General features: G+C 46.4%; 1 protein-coding gene across 1 annotated transcript; it reads right to left on the reverse strand.

The window, feature by feature from the left end:
• Positions 1-2,019: 2,019 nt before the first annotated feature.
• LOC143473230 (protein S100-A13) lies at positions 2,020-8,890 on the reverse strand. The gene is made up of 3 exons (XM_076970128.1): positions 8,731-8,890; positions 3,482-3,601; positions 2,020-2,533 (listed from the first exon to the last, which is right to left on the reverse strand). Exons 2-3 carry the CDS (start codon positions 3,599-3,601, stop codon positions 2,375-2,377), a joined length of 279 nt encoding a protein of 92 aa, XP_076826243.1. The 5' UTR covers positions 8,731-8,890; the 3' UTR covers positions 2,020-2,374.
• Positions 8,891-12,249: the final 3,359 nt, after the last annotated feature.

Here is a 12,249-nt window from a genome sequence, read left to right on the forward strand (position 1 = left end):
CTGTGTGTGGTAGTCCTGCAGCAGGTGGCCTGTGTGCGGTAGTCCTGCAGCAGGTGGCCTGTGTGCGGTAGTCCTGTAGCAGGTGGCCCATGTGCGGTAGTCCTGCAGCAGGTGGCCTGTGTGTGGTAGTCTTGCAGCAGGTGGCCTGTGTGTGGTGGTCTTGCAGCAGGTGGCCTGTGTGCGGTAGTCCTGTAGCAGGTGGCCTGTGTGTGGTAGTCCTGCAGCAGGTGGCCCCGTGTGCGGTAGCCCTGTAGCAGGTGACCTGGGCCCACTGTGTCTGACCTGGCAAACCGATGACACTTCAGGTGTAGTTATATGTTCCGGCACTTGTCACATTAAAGTTTCAGCACTTTGGTCTAAATGACCAAGCTGCTGTAATTGACGGTTTAGTCACAGACATTACAGTGTGGCGTTTAGGGCGCAGTGTGTTTAGGGTAGAGTGTTGTGTTTAGGTCACATTGTTGTGTTTAGGGTGCAGTGTTGTGTTTAGAGTGCAGTGTTGCGTTTAGGGCGCAGTGTGTTTAGGATAGAGTGTTGTGTTTAGGGCACAGTGTTGTGTTTAGGGTGAAGTGTTGTGTTTAGTACACAGTGTTGTGTTTAGGGCACAGTGTTGTGTTTAGTACATAGTGTTGTGTTTAGTACACAGTGTTGTGTTTAGGGCACAGTGTTGTGTTTAGTACATAGTGTTGTGTTTAGGGCGAAGTGTAAGCTGTCTCATATTCCGATACTATCAAAGGTCATATGGTGCAAACCTGGCACTTACTAATAACCCACTGCCTTCCAGATACCTACTGACATGTGCAGCAATATCTTCAAGGGCTCAGATACCTACTGACATGTGCAGCAATATCTCTACGGGCTCAGATACCTACTGACATGTGCAGCAATATCTCTACGGGCTCAAGTGGGCTGCGGTTTGGTGTTGACACCAAGGTTTAAAAAATGCTGATGTCACACTGATCCAGTTGCACAGGTGACAACCCATCATTTATTGAATGGCTTCCAAACACCCCTGCCAGCTTTGGAGATGATTCCTACTGAAGGCTCAGATGTGCATGCACACACACACACACACACACATAAGGGGCCACAGATGAACACAACACAACCTGACACATCTGTGTGCTCTCAGACTTGTGTGCGATAGCTGTGGTGGCGTTTACGTGTGGAGTTAACCCCGTGTAGTTTGTCATGTTCTGTGTGACCTGCAGTATTATATTGCACTAAGTGAAGATGTTCATATATTGCACTAAGTGAAGATGTTCATATATTGCACTAAGTGAAGATGTTCATATATTGCACTAAGTGAAGATGTTCATATATTGCACTAAGTGAAGATGGATTGCTTACTGGAACACAGGAGGAAATTCAGCACACACGATTTCATGTAGGCCTTCTGTACATCACCCGTATTACATAAATTAATATACAAATGACACACTGTGTGTGTATGGACACAGTAAAAATATGGACATTAACTGCCAACAGCTGAAATGTGATTTGTTTGCCCAACTCTTCAGGAATGCTAAAAAACAAAACCAGTTATTGTGCTGTGTAACTGGAATATTGTGGTTAACACCTCCAGTGATGGCATTAGAGTTTCCCTGGGTCAGTGTGTCAGTCTAACACAATTCAGGATTGAGAGTGTAGTCTGCACAAACTAGGTAGGACATTTGCTTAAAATTCTCTAATCTCATGAAACTCATAATATATCCTGGATCTTCATTTATAATTGGACAACATTTGCTCATGTAGGAGATTCTATTAGTTTATAAGTCGCTCTAAATAAGAGCGTTTGCTAAATGCCCTAAAGCTCTGTGCAGGGCTGAGCCTTGTACTAATTTAGATTAACTGAGATTATTTGAGATTAATTATTCTGTATTCTGGTCATCTGGGGGCGATCTGACAGGTTCTAGCTCAGATCTGACAAAACACTTTTGAATTTATAAGTTCTGAAAGCACTTCATCGGACAGGAACTGTGGTTGTAGCTTGAAGCTCATTGACCCAAAATGCAACAATACATCTGAACTTTTTATTTCCACGTAACACATTCAAGGAGCAAAAAGACACAACAACGCTAACAAGAAAAACCAATCCATGTAAAATCAGTGCTCACTCCATCTGCATCATGAAATCATGGCTTACACTTTGTCACTTTGGCACGGAGGCTAATTTTACTCCCCAATAATTCTTGCAAAATGACACTGGATAACGTTTAATCTTCGGAGTACAGTGTGTTTCTAACTACTTTCTGATCAGAGTTAGCATCGACTAAGATAGCTAGACAAGGTGCTTTGGCACCAGAGCGGTTGTTTCCAGGCAGGTGGGAGGTTGGCGGTTTTAGAGTGATATTGGAGAGTGTAGTGGCAGGTCTCAGTTGTCTGTGCTGTTCTGGACACCACATTTCCTCTCGCTCATGGAGTTGGCCAGGTAGCCCACCAGCGTCATGTATTCCTGGAAGCTGACTTTCCCGTCCTGGTTCTCGTCCAAACCTTTCATCATGTCTTTCACCGCTGATGAGCTGTCTGTGTCCTGGAAGAGAGTGAGGCAGAGGTGGTGGACGGGGTGGTGGGTGGGGTAGAGGACGGGATGGTGGGTGAGGTAGAGGACGGGGTGGTGGGTGAGGTGTGGGTGGGGTAGAGGATGGGGTGGTGGGTGGGTGGGGTAGAGGATGGGTGGTGGGTGGGGTAGAGTACGGGATGGTGGGTGGGGTAGAGGACGGGGTGGTGGGTGAGGTAGAGGACGGGGTGGTGGGTGGGGTGTGGGTGGGGTAGAGGACGGGATGGTGGGTGGGGTAGAGGTTGGGGTGGTGGGTGAGGTAGAGGACGGGGTGGTGGGTGAGGTGTGGGTGGGGTAGAGGATGGGGTGGTGGGTGGGTGGGGTAGAGGATGGGTGGTGGGTGGGGTTGAGGACGGGATGGTGGGTGGGGTAGAGGACGGGGTGGTGGGTGAGGTAGAGGACGGGGTGGTGGGTGGGGTGTGGGTGGGGTAGAGGATGGGATGGTGGGTGGGGTAGAGGTTGGGGTGGTGGGTGAGGTAGAGGACAGGATGGTGGGTGAGGTAGAAGTTGGGGTGGTGGGTGAGGTGTGGGTGGGGTAGAGGATGGGGTGGTGGGTGGGGTAGAGGTTGGGGTGGTGGGTGAGGTGTGGGTGGGGTAGAGGATGGGGTGGTGGGTGGGGTAGAGGACGGGGTGGTGGGTGAGGTGTGGGTGGGGTAGAGGATGGGGTGGTGGGTGGGGTAGAGGTTGGGGTGGTGGGTGAGGTGTGGGTGGGGTAGAGGATGGGATGGTGGGTGAGGTAGAGGTTGGGGTGGTGGGTGAGGTGTGGGTGGGGTAGAGGATGGGGTGGTGGGTGGGGTGGTGGGCACATAAACTCCACCATCTCTGCAGCTCTGCACAACCCGTGGCCTGAATGCCCTCGCACGCACGCACACACGCACTCATGCTTGCAAGCACACACATGCACATATGAACTGCTCTTACATCCATGATGTTCTTCAGCTGACTCTGGACCAGCTTCTGGAAGTTCTTGGCAGTGAGGTTCTCCTTCCCCCGGCCTGAGGTCACAAACTGCCCAACCACGGTCTTAATGGCTGACTCCATCTGCAAACCAGCACAGAGAAGTGAAGGACGTTGAGTTGAATGAGCCCTGAAGAAGGGGTGGCGAAGAGGAGGGTGGAGGAGTGGAGAGGAAGAGGGTGGAGGAGTGGAGAGGGCAGTTATGGCCTGGTGATAGGGAACTGGTCTTGTGACCAGAGGGTCGTGGGTTCGATTCCCAGACCTGAGGCCATGACTGAGGTGCTCCTGAGCAAGGCCCTTAACCCTCAATTGCTCACCTGCATAAAAATGAGATAAAAATGTAAGACGCTCTGGATAAGGGCGTCTACCAAATGAGAGGAGGAGAGAGGGAGAGGAGGAGAGTGGAAAGGAAGAAGACAGAGCTCCAGAGAAGAAGAGGCAAAATACAGAAGTTCCCATGTAAGGCACACACATATATATTTTTTAATACTCATCATGTGCTCAGTGGAAAAAGAAAGTCATGGTCAGGCATGGCAGGACGGAGCACAGGTTCAGTACTGGAGCATCAGGTTCAGTACTGTATCATCAGGTTCAGTACTGGAGCATGAGCGTGGCTCTGGAAGTGTGTGGTGAGGTTAGAATAGAACATGGGAGGAGTGGAGAGACCCACGGACCCAGAAAGGTCCATACGGGCAGACAATAAAACCCGTGATCCCTGACGGACACTCGATCCTCCTGGGCCACCAGCCAGCCAGCAGCTCACGTTACCTGAGGGGTTGCCTGCTGCTTGCCTGCCTGTTACTCTCCATCTTCTGATAAAACGTGCATGTACACACACAGGTGCACACGTGTGCACGTGCACACACAGACCAGCATGTGCATGGAGAACCAGGAGCAATGGTCCGAAAGGCTCTCACAAACACACTCTCACACACACACACACACACACACACACACACACACACACACACACGCACCCACACACGCACACTCTCTCACACACATGCACGCACACACACACACACACACACACACACACACACACACACACACACACACACACACACCGTATTTCATATTGCAGGTCCCATCAAATATTTGAGACTACCAAATAAGTCATAATCTAATTTAGATCCATCCAGTGTTATTTACCTGGCTAATGCATAGAATGAAATTAGCTGATGTCTCCAGAACACGTGTGGGACGTGAGAAGGACCAAAGAGGTATCTGTGCTAGGTACTTCAGGAACATTGTGATTTAAAGTAGCAGGAAGTTTCATTACTGCAGTGTAACGTTTTGATGCAAGCAGCATAGCCTTGTTATAGTGATAGTGTCGTCATAGCGTCATCATAGCATTGTCATAGCGTCGTCATAGTGACACCTCATGCACTCACACACATGCGCGCACTCATGCACGCACACTGTCCCCTAGCAGCATGACATGCGTGTGTGATGCAGGACACACAGTAATCTTATAGGCAACCCCCAAATCTTCCATCAGAGAGTCGTCACACCTGAATAAACACACCACCCTGTTAACATTAGCACACTACACCTCCACCTCATGCACTGGCTACACACTGACTTCTATTAACCTAATTAGAAAGGTGGAGATTGATAGGGAGAGGTAAAATAACAGCATACAAACAACAACAACAGAGAAGATTAAACTGGGTACATGCTGGTGACCCTAATCACCAGCCCCGCTAACATTCTGGAGCACACCATACCTGGGTTAGCTGCACGTCATTCACACACATTACATATATTTACACATGGATGTAGTAAAAACTACAGTTACGCTAGGAGAGGTGTGGAAGAGCTACGAGAGGTGTGGAAGAGTTTGGAGAGGTGTGGAAGAGTTTGGAGAGGTGTGGAAGAGCACAGAGAGGTGTGGAAGAGTTTGGAGAGGTGTGGAAGAGCTACGAGAGGTGTGGAAGAGTTTGGAGAGGTGTGGAAGAGTTTGGAGAGGTGTGGAAGAGCTACGAGAGGTGTGGAAGAGTTTGGAGAGGTGTGGAAGAGCACAGAGAGGTGTGGAAGAGTTTGGAGAGGTGTGGAAGAGCACAGAGAGGTGTGGAAGAGTTTGGAGAGGTGTGGAAGAGCTCAGAGAGGTGTGGAAGAGTTTGGAGAGGTGTGGAAGAGTTTGGAGAGGTGTGGAAGAGTTTGGAGAGGTGTGGAAGAGTTTGGAGAGGTGCGGAAGAGCTACAAGAGGTGTGGAAGAGTTTGGAGAGGTGTGGAAGAGTTTGGAGAGGTGTGGAAGAGCTACGAGAGGTGTGGAAGAGTTTGGAGAGGTGTGGAAGAGCTCAGAGAGGTGTGGAAGAGCACAGAGAGGTGTGGAAGAGCTCAGAGAGGTGTGGAAGAGTTTGGAGAGGTGTGGAAGAGTTTGGAGAGGTGTGGAAGAGCACAGAGAGGTGTGGAAGAGTTTGGAGAGGTGTGGAAGAGCTACAAGAGGTGTGGAAGAGTTTGGAGAGGTGTGGAAGAGTTTGGAGAGGTGTGGAAGAGCTCAGAGAGGTGTGGAAGAGTTTGGAGAGGTGTGGAAGAGCTCAGAGAGGTGTGGAAGAGTTTGGAGAGGTGCGGAAGAGCTCAGAGAGGTGTGGAAGAGCTACGAGAGGTGTGGAAGAGTTTGGAGAGGTGTGGAAGAGCTCAGAGAGGTGTGGAAGAGTTTGGAGAGGTGTGGAAGAGCTCAGAGAGGTGTGGAAGAGTTTGGAGAGGTGCGGAAGAGCTCAGAGAGGTGTGGAAGAGCTACGAGAGGTGTGGAAGAGTTTGGAGAGGTGTGGAAGAGCTACGAGAGGTGTGGAAGAGCTCAGAGAGGTGTGGAAGAGCTAGTATATTATAGTATATTAATAATAGTATTAATATATAGAGGTGTGTATAAACCATTGAGGTTGTTATACTTTTTCCCAAATTCAAAAGATGCTCAAATATTTTTGTACATTTTGCTTGATAAGTTTCTTGAAAGAAAGAATTTAGTTTTAAAAGTAAAAGAAAGTTTAGTTTAAAAAAAACATCATCATTTAAACCTACTCTTCATACTAAGGGTTATAAGTCCACAAATATAAATATTGCAAAAAAAAGTACATATGTAATATTTAAATAAGAGAGATGAGACATATTTGCAGACAAACCAGCAAGTGCCTTCTAAGTGTTTGCAAGGCCGATAAGCTGATGATATATAGTGTGTGTGTAATATATATAGGCCTATATATATATACAGTATATATATAATATAAAGAGTGTGTGTAGTAGAGAGCGGGTGTGTTTCACTGATGCATATCTATGTACCATCATCTTCTGTTCCATTGTGCTCGTGTATCCTGAAAGTGACACCTCCAAATGAGATGTACATAATTAGGATACGGAATCGGACCACAGTGATGGGTCTGTCATCATGATCGATCACTGACATTGGTAATTAACGGGGGGGGGGGGGGGGGGGGGGGTGCACCACTTCATCATGTAACGAGGTGATCTAGAATTCACCTGCTCGCTGAAACCCTGAACCCCTCAGTGGTAGCAAACCACTGTAATGCTTCAGTGAACCCAAACCCTGTATAATTGTATAATCTAATATTGTTCACCTTATGGTTTAGTTGTCTCAAAAGTATAATATATATACATATGCAGTACGGCAATAAATATTAGGTGTGTGTATTTGTATATACTTAATATATAAAAATTACAGTTACGCTAGGAGAGGTGTGGAAGAGCACTTCGGCTTCGATGCTCATTTCGGCTTCGATGCTCAACACGTCCAGCAGCGGAGTGGTAGTTCTGGAGAGCGTTCGCAGGACCCCTAGTGGCAGTGATGTGCATAGCATGCCCGTGTCGCAACAACCTGCATTTCCTTCACTGTCCGCTAGGTGTCCTAACAACTAGAAGAGTCCGTTCGTCAGGTTTTACGCCGCCGCGTTGCACAGCCCAGCAAGCCGTTGTTATTGGTCAACGTGCCTGGAGGCGATTAAGAGGCTTTTTACTGAGTACACCTATCGGTCAACATCTAATTTCCAGTGTTGTTACAAAAAAATCACAGAGAGAGACAGAGAATTAAACTGGAGACCCCTTGCTAATCGTTTGTAGACATTAATACTTTTACATTTTTTATTATTCTCCCTAAAAATGTGTTTTTCAACAGAAATGTTTTGGTTTTGGTAGGCGAATTACATTAAGCGAACGTTGTTCTTTCTCTGCTGGACCAACAGTGCCGGTTCTTCCGGACAGGCTAACCCAGATCTAGTCTGGCTGTGGGTCCAGCCCGTACAGATGCCTGCGGGCCTGGCTGTCTTCGCTTGTCTGCTGGAGTGCCCACAAATAAGGAGTGGCCCTTTCCTTCATGAACACACTCGCTGGAATGTAGAAAGCTACTACATACACAGATCAAGCAGGCTTTTTTATATTCCTGTTAGATATATATTTTTTGGGGGGTGACATATTTTAGGGGGCGGTACTATTACTTTCAGCTATGTACGTGATGTGCTGTAGTCGAGCTGTTTTTTCCACATTCATTCCATTGCATCTACACACCCTTTGCACGCACGCACGCGCGCACACACAGCATAGGTACAGAGAGCGCGAGACGAATGTGTGAATCTTATTCTTTGCACTTGCATGTATTGAAAATGTCATCTCCCGGACGCAATGTCTGAGGTTGTCTTTAAACATTCCTGTGTGTCTCGCAACTTTGACAAAACTATCAGTTTGTTTTTATTCATAATAAACGGAAAATGTGACTCTCTGGAGGTCTTTCCGTCGTCTCAGCTCCCTCACGTTGAAAACCGGACACGCGAGCATTGAACGCCCTTTGCCAACTGGACAGTTGCTTTTCACTTCACTAAAAGTCAGAGTGCCCCATAATCGCTGCATGTCCGATGGTGCGACCCCAAACGAACTGAAAGACGCACACCAGCGCATTAAAAACAGAATAAATTAGTAAACAGCAGGTTTCTGATTTCTACTTGAAGTGTAAGGATTATATTACTGACATCGAGAATCTGATACACATAGACATCGGGCTAAGTACGGGCAAAGTAAAAAAATGACCCAGAATGAGAGTTAGGGCTAGGGGTTAGGGTGAACGTCTGGTTCTGTATTATTCTACAGGGATTTTACCAACCACGAGGGATCTTTGGGAAACCCCCCGTGTGCGCAGGCGAGTTTTAGCAGGAGTGAACAACTTTTACACACATTGGGAAACGAATATTTGTCTAATCACTTACCGTTAGTTCTGGAAGATACAAAATATAACGTGGTCTTTTCTGCTGTTTCTTGTGTCTGCTTGCAAGTCCGTACAACGCCCATAAAGTGTCTCTTGAGTGAAACCACGTCTTCCCAACCTTTTTTTTATTAAATCACTGGGCGTGTGCGAAGTGTTACGGCAGGGGTGGAGAAAGAGAGAGAGAGAGAGGGAGAGAGAGAGAGAGAGAGAGAGCGAAGTTGCAGGGCAGGAACGGGAACAGACCCTGCATTTCTCAATATTAGTTGTATAAGCCTAAAATTTTTACATTTAAAAACTTTAAATTTTCCCTTTTAAGATGTCTAGTAGAAACACTGATAATAGTTTTACATTGGTTACATGTGCAGTTGTAAATTGTAAAATATCGTGTCTGATTCGTCAGATTTCTACGTGTGTGGCAAGTGAAAACATGCAGTGGGGTGAAGGGTGTACATCATCCACCTTGATCCGCTAGCGTGGTGACAGGCAGGGCACCACACCCTGAGTGTTTCATCAAGACGTATCATGGTCTACAGCACACAGTCATGCGAGAGAGAGAGAGAGAGAGAGAGAGAGAGAGAGAGAGAGAGAGAGAGAGAGAGAGAGAGAGAACCACCACATTCCCACATTCCAAAGAATACTTAGCATTCCAGAAAATACTCAGATTGGACATTTAATGAGATCCGGTTAATGAGACAATATCATACAGACAGTGCGCTGTTTCAGTTAACCCAGATGAAACGATCTGAGAATTAACCAGTTCACTAATCTGGTTTCGTCATTTTTGGCTTAACAGACCAGACAGTTACAAATATGGTTTAGGACAGCACTGTTCGGTTCTCACACGGTTCAGGTTTGGATAAGTAGATTCACAATTAAACAAGTAACATCGGATGAAAAAGTATGGATTGGATGTCACCTATTGGTTAAAGCCACCATGCTGATTTGTCAGGTGGCCAATAAACATCCAGAACTCAAGGAAGCTCACAGCCCTCCACCCCTGTTTTTTCTCGTAGAGCCCATGAGTCACCGAAGTGGAAAACATTTTACATCGGCAGAGTTGAACCCATCATTTAAAAGCCACCATCCTATTATTCAGTTGTCTAACCATGTGAGGTCTGTACGAGTTAATCCTGCTGTATGAACCAACTCTGCTGTATGATCTGTGGATTAACTGATTCATTCATCCAAACAAAGAAGTTGCCTCTGACAGGGCTGGCTCCAGGGTCGTCCCACCTACCGCCACTGGGGGGAGCCCAAGGGCCAGCTCCCGGCAGAGAGATCGCAATCAGCGGTGATGAGCTGCAGCTCCTGTTCCCCTATTTAGGAAGAAGGACAGTTGCAGTTCATCACTGAGTTGTTTGTAGCACTTTGCTATGAGCGTACAGCCAGTCTCTCTTAGTTGGAAACGTGTTGCGTTTGGTGTCTCGGCACTAGTGATGGGCATAGCAGTTCTTTTAGATGAACTGAATCATTAGAATCAGTTCACTAAAGAGTTCAAAAGATTCGTTCACCGAATCGTTCAGTGCTTGGCAGGACCAAGGCTGTGTTTGAAATAGCCTACTACATACTACTGGCAGAGGCAGTCTTTGCATAAAGGCGTGGCTAGGCAACTGCCTTGGGCCCCTCCCACTGCAGCCCACTGTAGGGGCCCCCTGATTAGCTGACTTATTTCTCGCATATTAATGTTGATGGGCCCCCCTACCTAATTTCGCCTTGAGCCCCCAAATTGCTAAGTCCGCCACTGACTACTGGCGTACTGATCGAGCCCCAAATAAGTATGCCGTATGCAGTATGTGACCAAAATGAAAATTTCCAGTACGCGAAACATACCCGGATGACCTACTACTTCCGCAAAATATTCCAGTACGCAAACAGAGCTACCTTCGTGGTGTACTGCATCCCATCATGCAACGCTACGTTCACGTGACCCCGTAGTATGCTTTGCTTTTGTCGCATACTGGAAACTGTACTGCATTTACTACGAGGACCAGTATGCAGTATCCAGTATATACTGAGTCCAGTATGCAGTATCCAGTATGTAGTAGTCTATTTCGAACAGAGCCCAAGTATGTCTCGCTGCAGCCTGTAGGGGGGCGGGGTTGGACATCCAATCACGCCCACATCCAACACCGCCCTCTAATGTGCGCTCGCGCACCAACCCACTACTTAGTTCGAGAAGAACTGTGTGGCACTTGAAATACGCATAATACCTCCCAAGTGTTCAAGAGGCACGTCGTTGCGCTTAATTTACACATACCTCGTTTACTTTGTGTGTTAGTCACACACACAGCAGGTGGTCTCAGTACTTTACAGTCTTGAAACGATAACTCTTTTGTTTAATGTCATAATCTCTGTAAATAGCCCAATATAAATTTTAAATAGCTTTTTACGGTATTCACGCATAATCACTACCATAACACTATAAGTAAAACACAATTAAAATGGTAATGTTTACTGTTTACTGGTAATGTTGGTGATGGAGAAGGGGTATGTTGGTAATGTTGGTGATGGAGAAGGGGTATGTTGATAATGTTGGTGATGGAGAAGGGGTATGTTGGTAATGTTGGTGATGGAGAAGGGGTGTAATGGTAATGTTGGTGATGGAGAAGGGGTATGTTGGTAATGTTGGTGATGGAGAAGGGGTGTAATGGTAATGTTGGTGATGGAGAAGGGGTATGTTGGTAATGTTGGTGATGGAGAAGGGGTATGTTGGTAATGTTGGTGATGGAGAAGGGGTGTAATGGTAATGTTGGTGTTTAGTGTACTCAAGCAGCCGGCGACAGATGGCGACACACCTGGGCAACTCTAGTGATGTGGCAGTGTTGTAGAGACCAAGAGTGGCATGATGAACACTATTCTAATGGCTAAGCACATTATGATGTTGCCACCACGCACCCCAGGGACACTGATGATGGCTCAGTGTCTTATCATGTGCCTTTCCCTGTGCCTTGTTTTGGTAAAGTTGTAAAGGAACTTTACAACCACTGCTGCTACATTAATATTTATTTTATTGCTGTAACTTTGGGTAAGAGAGTAATGTAATTTCAATCCTTTGTATGTCCTATACATATTCAGAATTGACAATTAAACTATTCAAGAAACATCTAAAAATATTGTACTAAGACTTAAATTATTCATGTGGGATAATAAAGAAAAACATACATTTTGTTCAATAACGTGAGTGCTTTTCTTGGCATCTGTTAAACTAATTAAAATAACCTGAATGTCCTTCACCAGTAGAATCACCTTACAGACAGTCCACATTTTGTACAGCTGAGGGTAATCTGTGCTGCCAGCCACCTGCTCAGACAATGCAGCACCACAAGGGACTGAACTCCTACCTAGAACCCCATTCACAAATCCATACAAAATATGGTTGCTTAAAATAAAATAGAACATTTATTTTTTGCCATTTAGAACACTGAACTTTTTTTAATGTGGTCAAGCAAGGAAACGGGTACAGTAGTTTTTTAGTAGTTATTTATTTACAAGTCGTTATAACACATCCATGCACTCACAC

Source organism: Brachyhypopomus gauderio, chromosome 13 (assembly GCF_052324685.1).
Source record: "Brachyhypopomus gauderio isolate BG-103 chromosome 13, BGAUD_0.2, whole genome shotgun sequence".
Taxonomy (NCBI): Eukaryota; Metazoa; Chordata; class Actinopteri; order Gymnotiformes; family Hypopomidae; genus Brachyhypopomus; species Brachyhypopomus gauderio.